General features: G+C 37.0%; 2 protein-coding genes across 3 annotated transcripts; both read left to right on the forward strand.

The window, feature by feature from the left end:
- The first annotated feature begins 1,253 nt into the window (after nucleotides 1-1,253).
- Nucleotides 1,254-3,254, forward strand: LOC139847036 (threonine synthase, chloroplastic-like). The gene has a single exon (XM_071836633.1). It carries the CDS (start codon nucleotides 1,254-1,256, stop codon nucleotides 2,898-2,900), a length of 1,647 nt encoding a protein of 548 aa, XP_071692734.1. The 3' UTR covers nucleotides 2,901-3,254.
- Nucleotides 3,255-4,080: 826 nt separating this feature from the next.
- On the forward strand, nucleotides 4,081-6,439 carry LOC139848269 (uncharacterized). 2 transcript variants are annotated; one of them, XM_071838005.1, is made up of 3 exons: nucleotides 4,081-4,231; nucleotides 5,329-5,448; nucleotides 5,530-6,439. In XM_071838005.1, the coding sequence occupies exon 3, from the start codon at nucleotides 5,578-5,580 to the stop codon at nucleotides 6,370-6,372; it is 795 nt and encodes a 264-aa protein (XP_071694106.1). In that variant the 5' UTR covers nucleotides 4,081-4,231; nucleotides 5,329-5,448; nucleotides 5,530-5,577; the 3' UTR covers nucleotides 6,373-6,439. The 2 variants fall into 2 exon arrangements, with proteins under 2 accessions (XP_071694106.1, XP_071694105.1); XM_071838004.1 differs by lacking the exon at nucleotides 5,329-5,448.
- The last annotated feature ends 19,642 nt before the right edge of the window (nucleotides 6,440-26,081 follow it).

The raw sequence follows: 26,081 nt of genomic DNA on the forward strand, positions 1-26,081 counted from the left end.
ACAAAAGTAACCGTCTAAAAGTAGTGCTCAATATAGAAAACTATACGGTATATACCAATAAATGAAAAAAATTCCCCTACCATAGGGCCCCTCCTCTATATGTCACATAGTTGTTAAGTTATGATATAATTAGAAGTAAATGCCTAAATTAAACATGCAATATAGAATTAACCATCCGGGCATAGCCTGGATGGCCACTGAGCTATCCCCATGATAGCATCCACCCGGGTTCGAGTTTGAGTTCCGCCTCGGCTTGTTCAAAAAGGGAGATGACTGGAGGGATGTCGAAAGACAATTCACCCAGTAGCGGGTCTGGCACTCAGCGGGCTCGTTCCCCCAGGTTTACCCTCTGCGGGGGAGTCAAAGATTCGTTCGTAGGGGGTTCCTGAGTAACTAAAAAAAAAAAAAAAAATGGAGAATCCACAAAAGATAAGTATTAGAAAATTCAAGGATGTATCACTAGAAGAGCTTAGATAGGCTAACTAATAGAATTTGCTAAACTAAGGAATTGGGACCAGTTTCTACTATTAGCTTTGGTAAGTTTCTAGTTTACTACTGTAATTTTGTTACAGTAAAGTACTCATAAGCCATTTACGGAGTAGTTGTTTGGTTTCTTGGTTTGATTTTACTATTGTCTAGTTTGCTACATAACAACAACAATAACAAAACCCAATAACACATAAGTAGTGTATGAGAAGGTGAGATGTAGACAATCATTCCCCTATCCGAGAATAAAGGCAAGTCATTTCTTCACCCAGAGTGAAACACTCAAAAGTAGAGAAAGTCATCTCTCTCTCTATTCGACGGATAAAGAGATTACTTCCGAGAGGACCTCCGGCCTTTAAGTAGGAAAAAGTTTAAAAAGAAATAAAAATAATAAAATAAAAATAATTAGACGACATGAAAATGGTAGAATCAAATTTTCATGAGTTTTTTAACTCCTGCCTGGAATTTAATCTAGTTTGCTACATGACATACCAAATTTTGACAATAGGGTACTGCTAATCCAAGTTCAATTCTCATTTCAAGCGTTAGTTTCCAACCCTTGATGGTACTGTAAACATCGATACGATTTGGGAAGGCTTCGGAGTTTTTTCAATCTTCGATGGTACTGCCAACATCGTCACGAGTTGAGTTTTCTTCCGGAATATGATCGTTCAAAAATAAAAAATACATATATTAAAATACTATACTAGTACTAAAGTTTGATAGGCCACAAATTTTGACCTTTTTAACACTACACCAACCTGTAAATGTACGGAGTACATTTTAAAACACCCCATACTCGCCGCAATCAACCACTGATCCCTAATCTCACCAAAAAAATGGCTGCATCTTCTCTTCTTCGTTCATCCCCTTTTCTCCTCACTCCCCAAAACCCTAACCCTAGGACCACCATTACCAATCAAAACCCCAAATTCCATTCAATCAAAGCCACAATCTCATCATCCGACAAACCAACCGACACCGCAGCTCCAGCAATCAAACACCGCCGTCCCGCCGACGAAAACATCCGACAAGAAGCTCACCGCCGTTGTTCCTCCGAACACAACAACTTCTCCGCCAAATACGTCCCCTTCAACGCCGATCCATCCTGTACGGAATCATACTCGTTAGACGAAATCGTGTACCGATCACGATCCGGCGGGTTACTCGATGTTCAGCACGATATGGAAGCGTTAAAAGAGTTCGATGGAAATTATTGGAAATCGTTGTTTGATTCACGAATTGGGAAGACTAATTGGCCGTACGGATCGGGCGTTTGGTCGAAAAAGGAATGGGTGTTACCGGAGATCGATTCAGATGATATCGTATCGGCATTCGAAGGTAATTCTAATATGTTTTGGGCTGAGCGTTATGGTAAACAGTTTATGGGCATGAATGATTTATGGGTTAAACATTGTGGTATTAGTCATACTGGTAGTTTTAAGGACTTAGGTATGACTGTTTTAGTTAGTCAAGTTAACCGATTACGTAAAATGAACCGCCCTGTTGTCGGTGTTGGTTGCGCGTCTACTGGTGATACTTCAGCCGCGTTATCGGCTTACTGTGCAGCTGCTGGTATTCCTAGTATTGTTTTTTTGCCTGCGAATAAGATTTCGATGGCGCAATTGGTTCAACCGATTGCGAATGGTGCGTTTGTGTTGAGTCTTGATACTGATTTCGATGGTTGTATGCAGTTAGTTAGGGAAGTGACTGCTGAATTACCGATTTATTTGGCCAATTCTTTGAATAGTTTGCGGTTAGAAGGACAAAAGACTGCTGCTATCGAGATTTTGCAACAGTTTGATTGGGAGGTACCGGATTGGGTGATTGTTCCAGGTGGAAATTTAGGGAATATTTACGCGTTTTATAAAGGATTTCACATGTGTAAAGAGTTGGGATTAGTTGATAGGATTCCGAGACTTGTGTGTGCTCAAGCTGCGAATGCTAATCCGCTTTATTTATATTATAAATCCGGGTGGTCTGATTTTAGTCCTGTGAAGGCGCAAACGACTTTTGCTTCTGCTATACAGATTGGTGACCCGGTTTCGATCGATCGGGCTGTTTACGCTTTAAAGAACAGCGATGGGATTGTTGAGGAAGCTACTGAGGAAGAATTAATGGATGCAATGACACAAGCGGATTTAACTGGGATGTTTATTTGTCCGCATACTGGTGTTGCGTTATCTGCTTTAGCTAAGTTGAGGAACAAGGGTGTGATTCGGCCTACTGATAGGACTGTTGTGGTGAGTACGGCACATGGGTTGAAGTTTACTCAGTCGAAGATTGATTATCATTCGAAAGCGATCCCGGATATGGCTTGTAAGTTGGCTAATCCGCCGGTTAATGTTAAGGCGGATTTTGGGTCGGTTATGGATGTTCTTAAGAAGTACTTGCTGAGTAAAGATTCAAAGTAGTCAACTTTGGTGTATGGATTTCATGGGCTTAGTTGTGAAATGAAGAAATGATGTTTGTATATTTAGGGGGTGTAATGTGTTTGGATAACTGGGGAAGGACAAACATATTTTGTACCATGAGTTTTTTAAGTTATGAAAGTGATCATTTGGATTTCAGTTGATTTCATGTTGAGTACTTGTTACTTTATGAGAATAAATATGCCTTTTTAGTCTATTTTTGTGCTGAATCAGTTGATTTGGCTATTCGATAGAATTATGTATGTGATGGATGGACCTTTTGTGTCCAATGTTTTGATCCAATATGAGCTGTGGAACTACATAAGATACTATATTATGTGAGACTGGAAGTCAATCACCATCACACCTTCTTGAGGTGTACTAAACTGATTGTAGCTCATTCTATATATATGTTATTACTATTACTAGTATATATTAAGTATATTTAGATTTGTATGTTGTATTGGTTGTGGTTTTTGATAATGTCTCGTGTGCGTTTTAGTGTTTTGGTTGCTCAAGACTCGGGATTAGTTAGCTTTTTAGGCTCTTTGTTTAGTTTTAGGGAACGTTTACTGCTTTCGAGCCTTGATTTGTGTTTGGTTCGATTGTATTTTTTCGTCTTTTTCATCGATTGATGAAAAGACTTGATTATATGTTATCGTTACTTTTGCCAAAAAGAAAAAATATAGTAACCTATTCTCTGTTTTTTTGGCAAAAAATAAAGAACGTATATAACTAAATTTTTTTTATCAAAAGATGAAAATAATTATCAAAATCAAAATACATGTGATCCAAGCCGGCCTCAGTGCAACAAAGACGAAACCTAACAAACTGGTTTAGTAACCTATTTACCAGATGCCTAACCTTATGAAATGAATATGCTTTTAATCAATTGTGCTCACATGTTTTGATGTTCTCACAATCATTTAAGGGATAAGGAAAATGGGTGAAAACGTTTATTTTTGTATGATTCCCCGATCTAAACACTCCTACAAAATAAACTACTAAATGAGTAAATGGGCCTATTTGTAAGCCCAATCCATGTTCAGCCCACACAGATAGGCCACAAGGGAAAGCGTAAGATGTAGACAAGTACAGTGAAGCTGCGATTCACCCGATCATTCTGATCCTCACACTTGTAACAATGTTGTCGCAAATTGATCACCGTTACATCTTTCCTCCCATGTTTTCTCTCTCTAAATTATCACAATTTCTGACACTCTGTAAAAAAAAAAAAAAAACTGAAATTGCATCTCTAAATCCGGTGGTGTGTTGGATGTTCAGCTTAAACAAAATCATTCGGTAAACAAAGCATAAATCATAGATATATTCAGGTATATATCGGTATCTGCTATCTGATCGATTCAATTCGTTAATACCGAATACGTTCTGTGTAATTGAATATATTTTTGTAAGATAATTAGGGCTCTGATTAATTTCTCTAGTGTTGTGTTATTGGCTATAATGTTTAATGATTGTACATGAATGAAATCTAGGGTTTGTTTTGATTGATCGATGAAATTTTCTGTTTTCTCATCATAGTATAATCCGAAATTCGATTAGTATAATCATATTCCCATAATTTGGGATATATTATGCTTGAGCTTGAATTTGAGCTAAATTTTCCAAGATTTAAGCCTAAATATATCTTGCGTGTACGCATTTTTTCAGTTACTTGAGCTTAAAATGTTATGTGATGTATATCAATTATTTGGTTATCTATCTGCACATTGTTTAGAAAAATATGGTTGAAAGATGAACTCTTTATAACTTGTGAACCCACATTTGACATTTCGTATGGGACTTTTAAAGCTTGCTTAATTACATATCACATATCCTTGTTGATTATAATCATTAAAGGTTGTCGAAATGAAAAAGGAAATCTTTTTATAAGCAATGACACTTGTTCTCACTGAAGGTTTTAGAAAGAAGAAAACGACTAGATCACACGATTATTTAAAATTTTGCATTAGAATTTGTATGGTTTTGTTAAATTGCGTTTGCCTCCTTTGTGGTTTTCCTTTATGTGCTAGAATTTATAGAATTCATGGGTAATGTGCCTAAAAGATAATATTTTGATTGGGTGGTCTATTCTCTGATAGCTTTCCTCCTCATAAACTTATAAATTACATATATCCCCAAATATGCATTAAAATCTTTGTACTTTATGCATTGAAAAGTTGTATTTTGGGGAAATATGTAATTTATGGGTTTAGGAGGGATAAATATGATAAAGTCCCTTAATTTGAATGGTTGCTGAATGCTTCAGTGCGTTTATTTCTGACCTCTGAATTACGTATGATACCGAATAGTTATATTTAATTATTATTCATTTAAAACGTTAATAAGGTAATTAATGTTACCTCACTCATATTGTTCGTTCATATTGATTATCAAACATCTTTTTGTTATTCGCCTTTGAATCATTCAGATTATGAATCATTGAGCGCTTAATCATTATGTATTATCAAGCGCACCCTTGGTCCCTTGACTTCTGTCGTTAATCAACTAATTTGTATGCCATCCGTTGTACATCAATCTAAAGCAATAGGTGAACAATAAAGTATACTAAAGTTGTCTATATGTTGTTCTTGATTTCATTATCTCTTTTGAAGATTTATTTATTTTGCAGAGATGAATCTGACCAGCTGGTTTTGCGAATAAAACTGTCGTGCTCAACATGTGGGGTTTTGCTTCAAACGCGATTACTGGTAACTCTGGACTAAAGCACAATTCATTACGACCAACTCACGTGTCTTCCGACTGCTCAGATGACGAGATCTCACAAACCAACAGTGGAGAAGAAGGTTTTGAGTGCCCGATTTGTTGTGAATCCTTTAACATTGTAGAAAACGTACCTTATGTGTTATGGTGTGGTCATACTCTCTGTAAGAACTGTGTCCTCGGTCTTCAATGGGCTGTCGTGAAACTACCAACTCTCCCCATTCAACTCCCGTTTTTCATATCGTGCCCTTGGTGCAACTTGTTATCGTTTCGTTTAGTCTACAAAGGAAACCTCAAGTTTCCGAAAAAGAACTACTTTCTTCTTTGGATGGTCGAAAGCATGAATGGTGATCGGGTTAAGTCTCATTCATCTTCTTGTGGAGACCATGTACCCGTGTCTTCTTGGTCATGGAACCATGGTTGGACCACTGGTCAGTCCAGCCGGGCTAATACCCGTGTTGGCCCATTTACCTATGACTCAGACCATAATCATGATTCTCGGGTTACTCATTCTGTTACAGAAAGACTACACTTGTCTCTTCGTAAGTCGCTAGTCTTTTTCGTTCATCTAACAGCTAAGTTTCCGTTGGTCTTTATATTTCTTCTTATTGTGCTATATGCCATACCTGCAAGTGCAATCATATTAGCAGTGTACATACTCATTACGATTCTGTTTGCTGTTCCGTCTTTTCTTGTTTTGTATTTCGCATACCCAAGTCTCGATTGGTTGGTTAGGGAGATCATCAATTAGGGTTGCAAATTTGTCGAACAAACTTATTCAAAACTTATGTTTTAGAAGATATGAGTATGTATTTGAATGATAAGGTGCCAATTTATTCAAGTTTTTGGGTGGGTATTTGGTTATTTATTTTTCTGTTCATGCATTATATCTATTGCAACTTGCATTTAAAAAAACTCATTTTTTACTCAATTGGTTCATTAGTAACACATGTTCAGATATGTCAAATACTAATCTTCAATCCACACTATGCTAAAATTGTTATGTATTATGGTTGAAAAGGAAAGCAAGCATTATATTTATGAATCATAATTTTTTCGTTTTACCTAAAAAGTGGTTATGTGTAGTGTATTAACTATCAACAGCTTATTTTGTAAATTGGATAAAAAGTGATACGTGCATAAAACACTCCCTCGATAAAACCCTTCTTTAAATTAACACATTACCACATAAGTGCCACATCCCTATTTTCTTCATATTTTCTTTTCATCACATATCACTTCCAAATCATCACACATTTTCTCAACCGCTATAAATTAATTAAATAAATCATAGTACACATTAAAGCAAAATGTACAACCTATTAAACTAATAAAGACCGTGATGATTTATGCTCAACATTCACAAAATCATTGACTTGCTAAGATTGGCATTACTTTGGCACTTTGCTCCCAATGCTGCCAATTATTGGCTAGAATATTGCCAAAACTTTAACATCTCCATTGAGAGTGCTCTAATGCAAAGATGGGTTACGTTCTTTCAAAATTTTGGATACTAGTACATCTGTACATGTATGTAAGATGTAAGTACTGAAGGTAATAGTTATGATTTGATATATTACTTTTGATCACTTTAAAATATAGTATGAAACTTAAAATTTTAACCGAAATAACATATGCATACTATGTTTCTTATTTTCCTTAACAACAATACTCTAGATCCGTAAGACCATCTTCAATTGTGATGGTTAAAAGTGTCATGTTGGGGGTAGGGTGGGGTGTTTGACGCTGTCGTGACAGGTGTGTTGGTAAACTAGAAAATAATGAGGTGGCTTGTTGAGTGACGTGTTAGGTGATGTATTAAAATATGATTGGAAGTGAAGAGAAATAATGGATAATAAGTTAAAAAAAATAAAAAAAATTTGGACCAATCAAAATCGGCCATTATATATGCATGTCAACTACTTTTCCACTTCTCCAAGCACACACGCCACTTGGAGGCCTCCAACATGCCGCACTAGATGCGTGTTGAAGGTGTGTTGACTGTTTCGAGCACACAAAGGGCTAACACGCCCCATTGAAGATGGTCTAAACTAATCAATCTAAGTTGTTGCGGTTGTTTTTACATTTTTGAAATTTTTTATTATTAGCCCTTGTAGCTATGCTTAAGAAAATAATAAAAGCTTTAATAATGATACATGAAAGTTAGTATGGTAGTTATTTAGAGTGCTTATTAACAATGTACAAGTGATGTATGTCTTAAAGGGTTATGTTTAGAAAAATTATTGCTTTGCGTTTATTTTATTTTATCGCGAAAATAACGAAAACTTATAGAAAACAAAAAACATTTTTTAAAAGAAAACAACTTCGACCAAATAATACAATAATGAAATCGAAGATGCTCATACCTAAAAAAAGCTGAAGACTATAAAAACTATCGAGCCTCAACGAAACTACATCCCTGAACACTTACATTAAGGGAAATAACCGAAAGTAACCAAACAAGGAAATTAGTACACAAACAAGACCCACTAACGAATAACAAACAAATCTACGCTTTTTTCAAATTACCATCCACTATTTCGCGTCGATTTTTTTTCCGCTCGATTGTCGAATTTGTAATACATTTGTATTGTAATTGATTTGCATTCTTGATATATGAATTTGTTTACTAGTTAATACCTCACTTTAGAGAATTCGTATTTGGTCTTTTATTTTGGTAACATTTTTATTTCCAAATAAACTAGTGAGCATTTTAATAGACTTTTATACGACTCAAGAAATTACATTTGATATGTAACCTCGTTCAAAAACTAGTGAGCAATAAAAACTTTTGCAAGCGTAGACATAAAACATAATAAAATCTGTAAACAGAAAAACAAACAACACCTTTTTGTACAAAATTAATATTTGAGTCGTGCAATGCAAAATTAGTAACCACGTCATTTGCAGGCCATTTGCAGGCCGTCCTGTCAAATTTATGGGTCATGTGCCATAAATAAAAGTGGACCCTTATATACAAAAAAATTTCAATGATATAATAATAAAGTTGAATAATACTAATAAAGTCATAATTACTATCATCAATTAAAATAACGGACGTAGAAAACGTAGTATCAGATCCAATAGAAAACATGGTATGATGTGTTTTTTCTTTTAGTTTTTCAAATTATTAATTATCAAATGGACTCATGTATGAATAATGGGCCTAGATATGCAACATTAGAATATATTTTTTTGGCCCCTATAGATATTGGGCCCTGTGCGGCTGCACGGGTTGCACGGTCCAATATCCGGCCCTGGTCCGTTGAAATATTAGTCTACTTTGGGTATGTTTGGCAAAACTAGCTGGAAGCTGCAAGCGTTTAGCTGCAGGCGTTTAGCTGCAAGCGTTTAGCTGAAAGCGTTTAGCTGAAGCTTTTTAAATGTATTTAATTGTTTGACAAAGTAGCTGAAGCTGTTATAAAATAAGTAAAATGACAAAAATGAACACTAGAAAAAAATACTTAAATATCATTATTTTAAATATCATTATAGAAACTTTGTAATAGCATACCATAAATCAAAATTGTATAACGATTGATTTGAACATTACAGTAAGGAGGTCAATAAATAGTTATATATCGAATAGCATTTCTACTATATACACAAAATAGAGTTGAAGTGGTTTTTAGTCGGAACTAATAATAATAATAATTAATAATCTATATAATTGCATAATCTAATAATTATGAGATCCACGAACTAACTAATATTCAAATAATTTATACTCGTACATAAGACAAGGTGTCCATAATGCATAAAACGTGGCACGATGGGCTATTTAGGTAATTTAGAAACAAAAAGCTCTTTCAAATCCACAAACGCTTGTGGTATTAGCGTTCAGAAAAAGAAGCTTTTTCTCTTTCTTAAAAGCTAGTAGCTCTTGAACCAAACGAAGATTATTTATTAGTAAGGAGCTTTTTTACAAGAGCTAAAAGTTAAAAGCTTCAAAAAGCTCCAAAAAGCTCCAAAAAGCTTGTTGTCAAACATGTCTTTTATTTTAAGAAGAAAAATCTGAATAAAATGCAACTAGGTTGAATAAGTATTAAAGTAATGTATCAATATTTATATCGGATATTGAATTTTTTTTTTTTTTTTTTTTGGCAAAATACACACACACACACACACACACACACACACACATATATATATATATATATATATATATATATATATATATATATATAAAATGATCTAATGATCAGATGAGTTACAAAGTTTGCAGTCCCTTCGGACTGATTGAACCAACACAACGATCTACTGACCGCTACAACAGACAAATAACACAAACCGTAGTCAACATACACATGTCACTATTGAAACCTTCGCCTAACAAGTCGGCAAACACAAACCGATCCAACTAAAACTAGACTACAATTGACACCCAACACCATACAAACTCTCATCCAAACATCAAATCTGAAAAAACCTCTAATCTACACACCCCTCTGTGAATCGTGCCCACCTCAGCTTCGCTAACCATCCACAAAACTGCCCGCCGGGCAACCCAAGAACACCCGCCTCGAGACCGCAACCAGAATACCGAAAGAAACTCTCGTTAGCCAGAAAACCAAGCGAACCCAAAAAGAACCACCTAGAAACCCAAGCCAGTTGCAAACCAACCTACAGACAATGGAAAAACAACCGAGAGAAACCCCCAATACCCCAATTTTTTGGCGCTTAACGACCGAAGTCGCTAAGGCGGCAACAACGCAAGGATCGAACCGTACCGAACCCAACGACGAGGAAGATGGAACGAGCAGAACCACGAAATGAAAACAAAGCAAACGGAAGGAACAACCTGCCACAACCCACTTCAGCAGCCTAATCCGGCCGGAATCCGGCCAAGAAAGTCGACCACCACCAAAACGCAACAGCAGACAAAGGAGAGCAGTAGAATCAAGGAAAAAAAGAGAAGTAAAAAGATCCACACACCTTCCCGCTGGTCTCTCACAGCGAGACCCACCATCGTTCGCCGGAGAAACATGATCTCACCGGAACCGGTAGTAGGTTCAAGCAAGACCACCATCAAACGGAAAAGGTCCTACCAGATCCATCTACTAAAAAATGCCATTTTATAAAAAATAAAAGAAACAAAGAAGAAACAGATCAGATCCGGGCTTACAAGATACAACCGGCAGAAAAAAGTCTCCGGCGAAGACACCGGATCTCAAAAGTACAAGCATACAAACGAAAGATAAAGGAGACAGAACAAAATAAAAGGAGTACCAAATCATCAACTACCACAAACCTCCGAATAGAGGTCGCCGCCTGCGGAGAAGATGAAAGAGAGTCCCAAAACAGTCTCCGACGATACAAAACAAGGCCATCCAAGATACACAGAGAGAAGTAACCGAAAAGAACCCCCATAAACACCCCAACGAGCATAACGCGTGTGGAAAACCCACGGCGTTCGCCGCCTGCTGCCAGAATCCAACAGAGAAGAGCTGCCGGAAAACATCACGCTCTGAAATCGAGAACAAAGCTTGTATCTGTGAGGATAAGAAGAGGAAAGCTGTAAAAAGCGAAAAGGAAAAGAAGCCTGACCTCCGGCGAGCTGTCGGAGGCCATTAATGGCAGCAGCGGCGGCACAAAGATGTAACCAGAATAGAGAGAAAAGAGTACTGTTCTTTTAGAGAGAGTCTTGAAGGGTTAGATTATCGGATATTGATTATCCCGATTTCATTCCCATATTTAATGGAAGAAAGATCTGCGAATTTAGCACGTTCTACACATATTATAGCATACAAAGCATTTGGACTAATCAAGTTTTCTCAACTCACTCATTCTTAAAGTTTTCAGATATGTTTCTTAAATATTAAACCCTACAAATCTATAATCATCGTTTTAGTATGTCCGATCGATGGTGGACGCAACATTAAGCAACTCTCTCGAAATCATTAATATTTCACTTAAGTTATTTACAGTGTTGAGTGTGTCACCGGAGAATTAAGTTATGTCATCCCTCAAGTATTCACACATGACACCTTTCCCATATCGTTTGGGGTGGGTAAAGAGGAGGGGGAATTTACTTGGTTGTGCCCTTGGATCGGTTTCAAGGTTTGTAGCGACCCCGACAAATCGTCAAGTGACGGCGTCGTCTACATGGGTCCCATTACCTGGTCATAAGTCTTTATGACAACGTTTGACCAAAATATGTCGCCTTCATTTCAACATAAAGATTGTTTCCAAAGTTTAAAAGAATTGTTCGACCAAAAGTTAAGTTACAAGGTTATAAGTACAAATGAAATCTAGGCGACACGGTTTAAAGTAAAGTCATAAGACGCTCCATGAAATGCATGTATACTCGACATCCAATGCAAGTATCAAATAATGAGCGGAAGCATGTATCACATATCGTGCAAGACCTGAGAAAAACATAGAAATCTGTCAACGAAAACGTTGGTGAAATCATAGGTTTAAGTAAGTAAGTGAGTAAAAGTAAGTAAGTCGAACCACAAGGTTTGCAAAGTTGAAATAATAGTAATACATTCTAAAAGTTAATATTCACGAGCACCCAATTATCAAAGCTTAACATTCCATCCATTGTATACCCCATCCATAGTGCTAGAACAAACACTGATTCTCGAAAATATATTTCATCCGTAGACGGTAGCGAACCGTCAAAGATGAGGGTTGTCAACCCATATGGCCATATAACATAAGTTCTCGCTTACACCTGTCAAGTGTAACTAATGATAATCGAATTGAGGATTTTTGTTCTAAACTCGTATGTAGAATGTTTGTTTTCCCGTTCTTGTGTTCACTTAATTCAAAAGAATCGTTTATGTTTTCTCATCCCAAATATAAGTTCAAAAAGAGTAAAAGTGGCACTATGATCTCACCTCGAGCGCAAGAGTTAATAAAGTACTTCAACGAGTAAACGCGTGCAAAGACAAAGCTAATCTCGACCTAAACAAGTAGGTTGTATCAATAACGATAGTCACGAAGGGTCAAAGTTGTTCAATTAGTCCTATGGCTCGACACGACTCGATTATGTAGCATGTGAAGAAAATTGTCAAGTTTCATTCAAGATACAAGTATAGAATCATGTTAGAAAGATTGCATAATTAATTGGTTAAGTTTGACAAAAAGTCAAACTTGGTCGGGTCAAAGTCAACGAAAAAGTCAACATGTTCGGGTCGGGTCCCGGACTATTTTTCTATGCTAATTATTCATATACAAGTATATTAGAACAAGTTTCATGTGAATCGGAGGTCGGTAGCTAGTCAAACATTTCACGTGAAATGGGACAAAGAGGTCAGAATCTGACCAGGCCAATCCGCGCGCCGCGCGGGGATGGGGCGCGCCGCGCCACCATCTGGGCAGAGAATTCTGGTCAGTTTTTCAAAGTATGCACGAACCAAAACCTTTTCCAACCCAACTCTTGACCCGCAAACACTTATAATGCCTATCATATATCGTTGGAAAGGTATTTTGACGAGGAATACAACTAAGCACTTATGGTCCAACAATAACATCATTTACAATAGCCGAAATCTCATCAAGCGAACAATAAAAGTCCATTTTCAAAGTTTCAAGTTCATCAATTGCATTTTGAGTTTCGGGAAACCAATTCACACATATGATATGCCGTTTTGAAGGTAATGAAGCATACATTACTACTAAACACTAACAATTAACATTCCATGACATTCAAGCATCCAAAAATTCATGTCAAGAACTATCAAACCCTAGTCAAACATCTCAAAATCAATAATCATGTTTTTGAAGTTTTCTTAATCAACCTACACATCAATTTGAAGCTAATGATGCTAGTAATACATTTAATACATGAACTTTAACAATTTAAACAACTTTTAATCATCCAAAATCAAAGATTAAGCAAGCAATTTTCATATTCAAGCTAGTTACACCAAAAACAACAAATCGAGCATACAAATTACATACACGACATCACAATGAGCCATAGACACTAATTAACACACTTTTAAGTCAAGAACACAAATTTAAAGAAATCTAGTGTTTTAGAAATGTTACCCAAAATCGAAGTAGTTAGCATCAAATCGAAGAGGATGATGAGAGGATCAAGAATATGTAATTTATTTGGTTGCTAGCTCCCAAATCCGGATTTAGATGATGAATTTATGTTAGAAAGTTGAGAGGATTTGGAAGTATCAAAAGGAGAAAGAGAGAGATGAATGAGAGGAGGAGGTTGAAGGTTTGACTAGTTGACCTAGTCAAATCTTTGGCCTCTTTGCAAGTTTGGTCCCTCTAGTTTCAAAGCGGGTGCGGGAAATAACCAAACGAATATTTAAAACGCTCGAGTAAACGGGTGACGTTATAATTAAATAACGAGGATATTATGAACATTAGTTAACGAAAGATGCCAAATTAAATGACGAAAGATATTATTTAAAAAAAAAAAAAAAACGGTGTTAAAATAAATTTAACGGAAAAACGCGGGATGTTACATTATCCACACCTCAAAAGAAATTTCGTCCCGAAATTTAGTTGGAAGTAATAGTCGATGTCTCTTACTCGAGACCTAGTGTAGTAACTCTACAAATGACTGAAGGTACTTTCTTGGACATTCCACGAATCCGGATAGTCGGGGTGTTACGTTGTATTAGGGCTTGGTTTTACGATCCACAAGTTCAGCCGGTTTTTCCTATGAGGAGGAGTTTGTCATCAATAGTTGGTGCATCTAGAAGGATTTACACGTTCCTGTTCCGCAGGACACGTTTCTAAGTTTGTTACACGAAATGTAGGGTAAACGGAAACTTAATTGAGTCGGAAGTTCTAAACGATAGGAAGCGGTTCCAATACGCCCCAAGGTTTCAAAAGGTTCGATATTGCGGATATAGCCTTTCTCGATTTCCCAAAATGGATTACACCTTTCCAAGGTGCGGTTTCTCAATATTACGCGGTTACACACTGGGATTTGTGAGGTTTTCATCTAAGTTTGGTATGACTCTTTTGGGCGACTACGGGTCGTCTCGAGCCCTTCTCGGACTTGGATTATCTCAATTGTTGTTTCTTGGATGAGTTAAGATTCGGTGTTTTGTTTGCCACATGCTTTGGTCCAACGAATAGGGGTATGACATTAGCGGTCATATAGAGTTTCGGAAAGTGCGTGTGAACACACGAGTGGTAACTACTGTTGTAAGAGGGATCTACTAAAAGCGACCATGCAAGTTTGAAACATGTCTTTCGAAGACGTAAATCGTTCGTTTGTTCGGTTCGTCTGTTTGTGGGTGGTACGCGGTACTCATGTCTAAGCGGGTCTCCAAGGTTTCTTGTAAAACTAGAGGCGAAACGAGTATTTCGATACGGGATAATTGACAAGGATACTCCGTGTTAGAATAGAATCTCTTAGGATATGTTTGAACAAGTCAGTTAGGGTTCGAAAAATGTTCGTTAGGACTATTCACCCTCGTGGCGAATACTAATGTAATATGAGGAATTTCTCTAACCATGGAGAAATGTTACAAGGAGTTTCTTTAAACGGAAATGCGAGCGATAAAGATAGGAGTGAAATGAGGACTTAGAATAGGATGAGCTTGCATCTCGAGGTTGCCATAACGTGCCTCTAGTTGTCAAAAGTTGAAGTCTGAAAGAGAAACGAGATAGTAAACGTAGTTGTATAGTTCGGGGTTGAATAATAGTTGGCCGATTATCAGAAACACAAGGGCGTTAAGTCAAAGAAGAGTGAAGTATCGTTGGATTGTGTGTTATCTTAATTTCCAGTAATATCAGACGGTAACGGTGAAATAACAGAGGTATGTAGTGTGGTACGTGATGACGAGAATATTGATCGGATCCACAATTTAGTATTTGAATTCTTCGTGCAAAATAACGAATTTCCGTTCCGTTGATTTCGAGTCGAGGGAGTATGCCTTTCGGCGTCCAAGTAGAAATATTTCCATATTTGAGTCCCATCTGGTGTTGTACGAATTTAGCTAGAAATGTTGGTGTGAAGAATCACGCTCAAGGTTCGATCGCGGAGAGATTAAAGTCGTGTAACACGAGAAAAGTCAGAAATGAATTTTCGGTAAGAACCGGTGAGATCTAAGATTTTTACGAATACAAGTCTGAGTTGGGAGAGTTCCCTGATTACATGTGGCTTGATTTCGAGATTGATTGTAATGCCTTGACCATTAACATCATAGTCTAGAAAATTGGACTTAGTTGAATAAGTTAAGATGTCATCTATAAATATGATAACAGATTTGTCTAGATAAGTTTGCATACGTGGTTTAGGAGGTTCATGAATACGGACGGAGTCCTAAATAAATCGACGGTACTAAGAGAGATTTACAACTAACGTTGCGAGTTCGGAAGATGGCTTAGGAGACATCGTCTCCCTTAACCCCCAATTGATGATAACCGGAACGGAGGTCGTTTTGGAATACACACGGGATTCATGCAAGTAATCATGAGGTCATGGATGCGAGGGAGAGGGTATCGGTTTCCAACCGAAAATTACTCAGTTCACAATAATCTATACAAGATGATGGGGAAACATTTTCTTTTTGACGAATAGGTTCCGAGCTCCCTAGTTCTATAGGTGTCAAGTCAAAAGTCTTAACGTATATCCTCCAATAAAATTTATAGGCACACAATATTTTCCGTTGGTCACTTAAATTGCCTAAGTAGTGTCTAGGGGAAAAAGGTGAAGTGCAAAGAGTATGAGTCAGAGCCTTGATTATAAAACGTCTAACGGTAACCGAATCGAATAAACATGAAACGTGAGAATTTCGAGAAGAAACATACCCGTGACTAGTCCATCGTCGTCTCGGGCATCCTAGGCGTTGATGTTGAAAGTTTAACGGCGTGCGTTGGGGTTGATTTTCTTATTTGGGCATTCATTCCTAAAATGACCCGTTTGGCCACATGCGTAGCAAGTGACCGACTTTTGTGTGTTGGGTCCCTTTCGAGGGACGGGGGTGGCACTTCCACAATGTTTGTCGATGTGACCACTTCCTTGGCGCCGGTGGCGAAACCTGCCACATCCTTCAAAGTGATGCTTGTGGCATTCGTTACAAAAAGGTAGTTTTCCGGCATACCCTTTCTTGTCGCCGGGGAAAAAGGGCTCTTTGGTGAAGTTGTTATTGTTGCGGTTGCTTGATTGGGAGGCTTCCCATTTTCTTTTGTTGTTACTCGGGTGGTTCTCGACCATTGGTGCCGGTGCTTCCATTTCATTCGCCGTTTCTAAAGTTTGGCGGGCCTTGTTTAAAGCCTCTTGTAGGTTAGTGGGTTGGGATGCCATTACCCCGTGTTGAATGCTCTTAGGGAGGCCATCCATGTAAAGTTCGACTCTTAGGGATTCGGGAGTCATGAGATTTGGACACATTGAGACTAGTTCGGTGAACCGTTGATTATAAGCTCCGAGGTCATTCCCGACCGTTTTTAAATTCCTTAGACCCTGTTCGAGCCTTCGAGTCTCGTCGCGCAGAAAATATTCGGTGATCATTCTTTCTCTAAATTCGGTCCATGAGAGTGTGTGGGCTTCATCGATACCCACCAATTGTACGTACTTGTTCCACCACGAAAGAGCAATGCCGGTGAAAGTGAGGGTGGAAAACTTGACCTTATCTTGGTCTCGACAACCGCTTGTGTTAAAAACGGTCTCCATTTGTTCAAACCATCGGGTGAGAACAACCGGTCCTCCGGTTCCATCGAAAGTGGGAGGGTTGTACTTCATGAAGTTCTTGTAGGAGCAACCTTTGCTTGAATTACCGGCTCCACGATTGGTGTTGTTGGAAAAGTGATCGGCCACGGCCGTACCCACGGCGGTGGTTATCATTCGTTGAAGAGCTTGTTCTAGAGTTTCGAGAGGGGTATTGTGTTGACCTTGGTGAGCCATTGTTCCTTCATGACACAAGAATATCGTTGATTAGTATTCTTAACAATACTAACCGTGATATGGAATAAGAATAGAGAGAAAATTTTTCCTTGACTCGCCTTAAATTCTTTATGTCATAATGTCGGAACGTCCATGTGAATCACCGTAATATAATCCCGGAAATTATATTACCCTGATTCTCATGTGCATTTAACATTACTTCCTAAAGTCAAGGTGGCGCGTCAACAAAATTTATCAACGTAAGATCAAGATCGAATACGAGTTAGATATGATAGAAGAGTTCGAGTATAAATGCACAAATAGTCAAGTAATTCCTACTTCAGTCTATATGCCGGTTGTAGTCTAGATTCACCTATGTACCCTATGACTCGGGGTGGACACAAATGAACTCTAAATCCCTACAACCAAAGCTCTGATACCACTTGTAGCGACCCCGACAAATCGTCAAGTGACGGCGTCGTCTACATGGGTCCCATTACCTGGTCATAAGTCTTTATGACAACGTTTGACCAAAATATGTCGCCTTCATTTCAACATAAAGATTGTTTCCAAAGTTTAAAAGAATTGTTCGACCAAAAGTTAAGTTACAAGGTTATAAGTACAAATGAAATCTAGGCGACACGGTTTAAAGTAAAGTCATAAGACGCTCCATGAAATGCATGTATACTCGACATCCAATGCAAGTATCAAATAATGAGCGGAAGCATGTATCACATATCGTGCAAGACCTGAGAAAAACATAGAAATCTGTCAACGAAAACGTTGGTGAAATCATAGGTTTAAGTAAATAAGTGAGTAAAAGTAAGTAAGTCGAACCACAAGGTTTGCAAAGTTGAAATAATAGTAATACATTCTAAAAGTTAATATTCACGAGCACCCAATTATCAAAGCTTAACATTCCATCCATTGTATACCCCATCCATAGTGCTAGAACAAACACTGATTCTCGAAAATATATTTCATCCGTAGACGGTAGCGAACCGTCAAAGATGAGGGTTGTCAACCCATATGGCCATATAACATAAGTTCTCGCTTACACCCGTCAAGTGTAACTAATGATAATCGAATTGAGGATTTTTGTTCTAAACTCGTATGTAGAATGTTTGTTTTCCCGTTCTTGTGTTCACTTAATTCAAAAGAATCGTTTATGTTTTCTCATCCCAAATATAAGTTCAAAAAGAGTAAAAGTGGGACTATGATCTCACCTTGAGCGCAAGAGTTAATAAAGTACTTCAACGAGTAAACGCGTGCAAAGACAAAGCTAATCTCGACCTAAACAAGTAGGTTGTATCAATAACGATAGTCACGAAGGGTCAAAGTTGTTCAATTAGTCCTATGGCTCGACACGACTCGATTATGTAGCATGTGAAGAAAATTGTCAAGTTTCATTCAAGATACAAGTATAGAATCATGTTAGAAAGATTGCATAATTAATTGGCTAAGTTTGACAAAAAGTCAAACTTGGTCGGGTCAAAGTCAACGAAAAAGTCAACATGTTCGGGTCGGGTCCCGGACTATTTTTCTATGCTAATTATTCATATACAAGTATATTAGAACAAGTTTCATGTGAATCGGAGGTCGGTAGCTAGTCAAACATTTCACGTGAAATGGGACAAAGAGGTCAGAATCTGACCAGGCCAATCCGCGCGCCGCGCGGGGATGGGGCGCGCCGCGCCACCATCTGGGCAGAGAATTCTGGTCAGTTTTTCAAAGTATGCACGAACCAAAACCTTTTCCAACCCAACTCTTGACCCGCAAACACTTATAATGCCTATCATATATCGTTGGAAAGGTATTTTGACGAGGAATACAACTAAGCACTTATGGTCCAACAATAACATCATTTACAATAGCCGAAATCTCATCAAGCGAACAATAAAAGTCCATTTTCAAAGTTTCAAGTTCATCAATTGCATTTTGAGTTTCGGGAAACCAATTCACACATATGATATGCCGTTTTGAAGGTAATGAAGCATACATTACTACTAAACACTAACAATTAACATTCCATGACATTCAAGCATCTAAAAATTCATGTCAAGAACTATCAAACCCTAGTCAAACATCTCAAAATCAATAATCATGTTTTTGAAGTTTTCTTAATCAACCTACACATCAATTTGAAGCTAATGATGCTAGTAATACATTTAATACATGAACTTTAACAATTTAAACAACTTTTAATCATCCAAAATCAAAGATTAAGCAAGCAATTTTCATATTCAAGCTAGTTACACCAAAAACAACAAATCGAGCATACAAATTACATACACGACATCACAATGAGCCATAGACACTAATTAACACACTTTTAAGTCAAGAACACAAATTTAAAGAAATCTAGTGTTTTAGAAATGTTACCCAAAATCGAAGTAGTTAGCATCAAATCGAAGAGGATGATGAGAGGATCAAGAATATGTAATTTATTTGGTTGCTAGCTCCCAAATCCGGATTTAGATGATGAATTTATGTTAGAAAGTTGAGAGGATTTGGAAGTATCAAAAGGAGAAAGAGAGAGATGAATGAGAGGAGGAGGTTGAAGGTTTGACTAGTTGACCTAGTCAAATCTTTGGCCTCTTTGCAAGTTTGGTCCCTCTAGTTTCAAAGCGGGTGCGGGAAATAACCAAACGAATATTTAAAACGCTCGAGTAAACGGGTGACGTTATAATTAAATAACGAGGATATTATGAACATTAGTTAACGAAAGATGCCAAATTAAATGACGAAAGATATTATTTAAAAAAAAAAAAAACGGTGTTAAAATAAATTTAACGGAAAAACGCGGGATGTTACAAGGTTTTCTCCCGGGCAGCGATGGGAGCGAGGTTATTATCACTGAATCGGCATAGTCGAAACGGGTAATGATCGCAACGGGTGGTTTAGTCCCCCTTGGGTGATCCTAATCGTTGTTAAAAAAAAAAAACATTCATTATTGGACTAAAGTATGTTATTACCTTAGAGGAATATTCAAATGAATCAAACTTTTAAGTTAAGATTCAAGGAAAATATCCGAGTGCGACATGTAGTGCGACGATAACATGTGATTGATTTATTTTATTTTATTTTTGAATTATTTATTTTCAAGATTTTATTTTTTTTAAATTTTTTTTTTTTTTTGTGATTGTATTTGACATGCAGTGAATCACATGTGATTTTGCATGTCAATCACATGTGATTCTTCGTATCAAATCCAATCACATGTGATTGAAAAAACAAATTGAAATTTTTTTTTTTTGAAAAAAATAATTTAATTTTTTTTTTAATCACATGTGATTAAATTTGAGATACAAAATTATTGTGATTGGGTTGACATGTTAATTTAAAAAAAACAATTTTTTTTATTAAATTTTTGAAAATAAATAATACTCCATCCGTCCCAGATTAATTGTCTCCAGACAAAAAACACACAGTTTTAGGAAATCCCACTAACTTTATTTCTCCACCAATGAAATATCTTCTCTCTCCAGATCCACCAATGAAATATCTCCTTTCCTTTCTATTTATGGAAGTAGACAATTAATTTGGGACATCCCAAAATGGAATACTGGACAATAATTTAGGGACGGAGGGAGTATATTTTTTCAATCAAGTTTGATTGTCGCATCACATGTTACGCTATAATTGGTCAGTTGAATTGTTGGATTCTCTCTAAGGGTGTGTTTGGCGCGTAGCTTATTCGGGCTTATGGAAGCTTATGAGAGCTTGAGCTTATGATTTTAATAAGCTACAAGTCATAAGCTTCGTTTGATAGACAAAAAAAAAAATAGAGCTTATAAAAATCATAAGCTCTGAAAAAATAAGCTACTTGTAGTAGCTTATGAGTGTGTTTGGATGAAAGTAGCTGGGGCTGAAACTTGTAGCTGGAGCTTATGAGATAGAGCTGGAGTTGGAGCTTATTTTTTAAGCTGGTAGCTGGAGCTTATTATTTTTTATAAGTGTTTGGTAAACTAGCTGGAGCTTATTTTCCAGTTCATAAGCTCTACTTTTTTTCATAAGCTACTAAAAGTAGCTTATTTTTTCAGAGCTTATGATTTTCATAAGCTCTACTTTTTTTCTCTACCAAACGAAGCTTATGACTTGGAGCTTATTAAAATCATAAGCTCAAGCTCCTATAAGCTCCCATAAGCTCCAACAAGCTCGTCACCCAAACACACCCTATGAAAAAAAAATAGAGCTTATGAACTGAAAAATAAGCTCCAGCTAATTTACCAAACATTTATAAAAATAATAAGCTCCAGCTACCAGCTTCAAAAATAAGCTCCAGCTCAAGCTCCTTCTCATAGGGTGTGTTTGGCACAAGAGCTTCTTGAAGCTTATGGGAGCTTATTGGAGCTTGAGCTTATGATTTTAATAAGCTCCAAGTCATAAGCTTTGTTTGGTAGACATAAAAAGTAGAGCTTATGAAAATCATAAGCTCTCAAAAAATAAGCTACTTCTAGTAGATTATGAAAAAAAGTAGAGCTTATGAACTGAAAAATAAGTTTCAGCTAGTTTACCAAACACTTATAAAAAATAATAAGCTCCAGCTACCAGCTTTAAAAATAAGCTCTAGCTCCAGCTCTAGCCCATAAGCTCCAGCTCCAGCAATAAGCTCTAGCTCCAGCTAATTTCATTCAAACATACCCATAAGCTCCAGCTCCAGCTCCAGCTACTTTCGTTCAAACACACCCTAACTCATAAAGATATTTTATGCTTTGATCACATTTAATGATAAATGCGTCTTTTGGGCCTAGCTAAACCTAAAGAATCTACAAAATCGCCCGTTCCAGAAGGTAACACGTTGTAAAAAAAAACACCCGAGTCTTAAACATCGGCTACGAAACTACCACGACTTTCTACTCGCAAACCCTAATTCTCATTCACCTTTACCGGATTTTTAAAAAATGGCGACGGCTATATCAACACCGTCTCGTACGGAAATCATTTCACTTTTCCGGTCACTTCTTCGGTCAGCTCGTCAGTTTTCTGATTACAACATCAGAGAATACGCAAAGCGCCGTACAATTGATTCGTTTCGTGGCAATAAAACCTTATCGGATCCGTCTTCAATCGCCGCTGCGTTCACCGACGGCAAGTCTCATCTTCAGGTTGCTAAACGACAAGCTGTTGTTTATTCACTCTATGCTCCTAAAGTCAAAAGCATTATGGAAATTAAGCATTGATTTAGATCAATACGGTGTCCTGTTCATCAAAAGCTTATTTAATTGAGTTTATAAACCTATCGATGTATGTTAGTATGTATTTCGAGTTTTGAAGTTTTTATTTAGTTTTTAATAATTTACTTATAAAAGTATACTTTGTGTTTATATATCTTGCTTCTTATGTCATAAATAAACATCTGTATTATATTATGTAGCTCACTGAATCCTAATATACCTGATTATGGTAGAGACTAACTAGAATTGTGTAAAATATCTATAAATAAAAATTTAGGGAATCCTATTTTCTTTCATATACTTGATACTTGAATTGAGTATATTCTGCTACAGATTTCATGATTTTATCCTGTTTCTGTGTAACGTTGTAGATTATAATCATAAAGTAGTTATCTTATTAATAGATAACTAATTGGAAAAATTTCATACCTCTTCTTTGTTTGCTGGCTCCGCCGTTATATAATGGTGATTTTAGTTAGCTTTAAAACCAATAGGGGAAGGTCACTTGAATATTAGGAACAACTGCATAACCTACTGTATATTGATAAACGTCGACTGCTAAACTATCCATCAATGGCAAGCTAATCCAATGACATCCAGATGCAAATCGACAAAAATGACTTAAAATAAGCTGTCCCATCTATGTCCTCGAAATGTTGTGGTAGATGAAGATGCAACTCATTGTGTCTGGTAAGCATTACAACAGAATTAGAGGATGAGTCTGATCAAGTGTTGTTTGTTTTGCGCAACCGTTTCTGATGGCATGTATGATGACAGTTTTTAACAGTGTGGATGATGGCATTGTAAGCTAGAAACATTCATGATCACTTTTACCCTATCTCCTTAACCATAGGTTCTGGTTTTTTTTTTAAAAAAAAAATGGACTTCGTGCTTTTTGTACTTGTAAAGATGTATGTAACTGTTGACTTTACCCATAACTATTTATTATTATTATTATTATTATTATTATTATTATTATCATCATTATTATTATTATTATTATATTATATTATTAGAAATAAATATTATCTTGATTCATAGATTTTACTCGAATGGGTTCTCTGTCCTTCCTGCTTAAGGCATCGGCTACCACATTTGCCTTCCCCGGGTGGTAACGAATCTCAAAGTCGTAATCATTCAACAATTCAATCCACCTACGCTGCCTCATATTCAGTTGTTTCTGATTAAATATGTGTTGAAGACTTTTGTGGTCGGTATATATAATACTTTTGACCCCATATAAGTAGTGCCTCCAAGTCTTTAATGCAAAAACAACCGCGCCTAATTCCAAATCATGCGTCGTATAATTTTGTTCGTGAATCTTCAATTGTCTAGACGCATAAGCAATCACCTTCGTTCGTTGCATTAATACACAACCGAGACCTTGCTTTGATGCGTCACAATAAATCACAAAATCATCATTCCCTTCAGGCAATGACAATATAGGTGCCGTAGTTAGCTTTTTCTTCAATAACTGAAACGCTTTCTCTTGTTCATCATTCCATTCAAATTTCTTCCCTTTATGCGTTAATGCAGTCAAGGGTTTTGCTATTCTGGAAAAGTCTTGGATGAACCTTCTGTAGTAACCAGCTAGTCCTAAAAACTGGCGTATGTGTTTCGGAGTTTTCGGGGTTTCCCACTTTTCAACAGTTTCTATCTTTGCCGGATCCACCTTAATACCTTCTTTGTTCACTATGTGACCGAGGAATTGAACTTCTTTCAACCAAAATGCACACTTTGAAAACTTAGCGTACAATTCTTCCTTCCTCAATACTTCTAACACCTTTCTCAAATGTTCACCGTGTTCTTGGTCATTCTTTGAGTAAATAAGTATGTCATCAATGAAAACAATGACAAACTTGTCAAGGTATGGTCCACACACTCGGTTCATAAGGTCCATGAACACAGCTGGTGCATTAGTTAAACCAAATGGCATGACCATAAACTCGTAATGACCGTAACGTGTTCTGAAAGCAGTCTTTGGAATATCATCTTCTTTCACCCGCATTTGATGATACCCGGAACGTAAGTCAATCTTTGAATAAACAGACGAGCCTTGTAGTTGATCAAATAAGTCGTCGATTCTCGGTAGTGGGTAGCGGTTCTTGATGGTAAGTTTGTTCAACTCTCGGTAGTCGATACACAACCTGAATGTACCATCTTTCTTCTTGACAAACAAAACAGGAGCTCCCCACGGTGATGTGCTTGGTCGAATGAAACCACGCTCTAAAAGTTCTTGTAATTGGCTTTGCAGTTTTTTCATCTCGCTGGGTGCGAGTCTGTAAGGAGCACGAGCTATTGGTGCAGCTCCTGGTACAAGATCTATTTGAAATTCAACGGATCGATGTGGGGGTAATCCCGGTAATTCTTTCGGAAATACATCGGGAAATTCTTTTGCGACGGGAACATCATTGATGCTCTTTTCTTCAGTTTGTATTTTCTCGACGTGTGCTAGAACAGCATAGCAACCTTTTCTTATTAGTTTTTGTGCCTTCAAATTACTAATAAGATGTAGCTTCGTGTTGCCCTTTTCTCCGTACACCATTAAGGGTTTTCCTTTTTCTCGTATAATGCGAATTGCATTTTTGTAACAAACGATCTCTGCTTTCACTTCTTTCAACCAGTCCATACCGATTATCACATCAAAACTCCCTAACTCTACTGGTATCAGATCAATCTTAAATGTTTCGCTAACCAGTTTAATTTCTCGATTTCTACATATATTATCTGCTGAAATTAATTCACCATTTGCTAATTCGAGTAAAAATTTACTATCCAAAGGCGTCAATGCATTAGTTTTTGACTCATTCGATTGGTATCCGAGCGTTGGTCTTAGAGAACCAGAATTTTGCATTAGTGTGTCTTATCGAGTTTGTTAGGATGCATTAGTGAGTCTGGACTTCGACCGTGTTTACTTGAAAAATGATTGCTTAACAAATTTTGTTGGAAACTATATATTTTTAACATGTGAATATTATGTGATATATTAATCTCTTAACGCGTTTGATATTATGTGATAGATGTCTACCTCTAGAACAAGTCCCATTGACTCACCTAATAATAGTGAAGAGTCAAATGTAAATTGGAATGATTCGTGGACTGATTCACAAGTTCCCGAAGAGGAACCGGAAGAAGAGTCGGAACCGGAAGAAGAATCGGAACCGGAAGAAGAATCGGAACCGGATGAAGAAATAGAACCGGTGGGGAAAATAATAAAACGGTTAAGTAAAAGAAAATCCTCAACCAACCGACCAAGGTTAATTATGGTCAATGGTGTTTCCGCCAAGGAAGCAAAATATTGGGAGGATTACCAATTCTCCGATGAATCGGATTCCGACGAGAATTCCGATGATGTTATAGAAATTACCTCAACTGAATTTAAAAAGGCAAAAGAAAATAATAAGGGAAAGGACATAAAAATAGAGAAATCTAATTCCAACCCCGATGAACTTTATATGTATCGTCAACCCCCGA

Source organism: Rutidosis leptorrhynchoides, chromosome 5 (genome assembly GCF_046630445.1).
Source record: "Rutidosis leptorrhynchoides isolate AG116_Rl617_1_P2 chromosome 5, CSIRO_AGI_Rlap_v1, whole genome shotgun sequence".
Classification (NCBI taxonomy): Eukaryota; Viridiplantae; Streptophyta; class Magnoliopsida; order Asterales; family Asteraceae; genus Rutidosis; species Rutidosis leptorrhynchoides.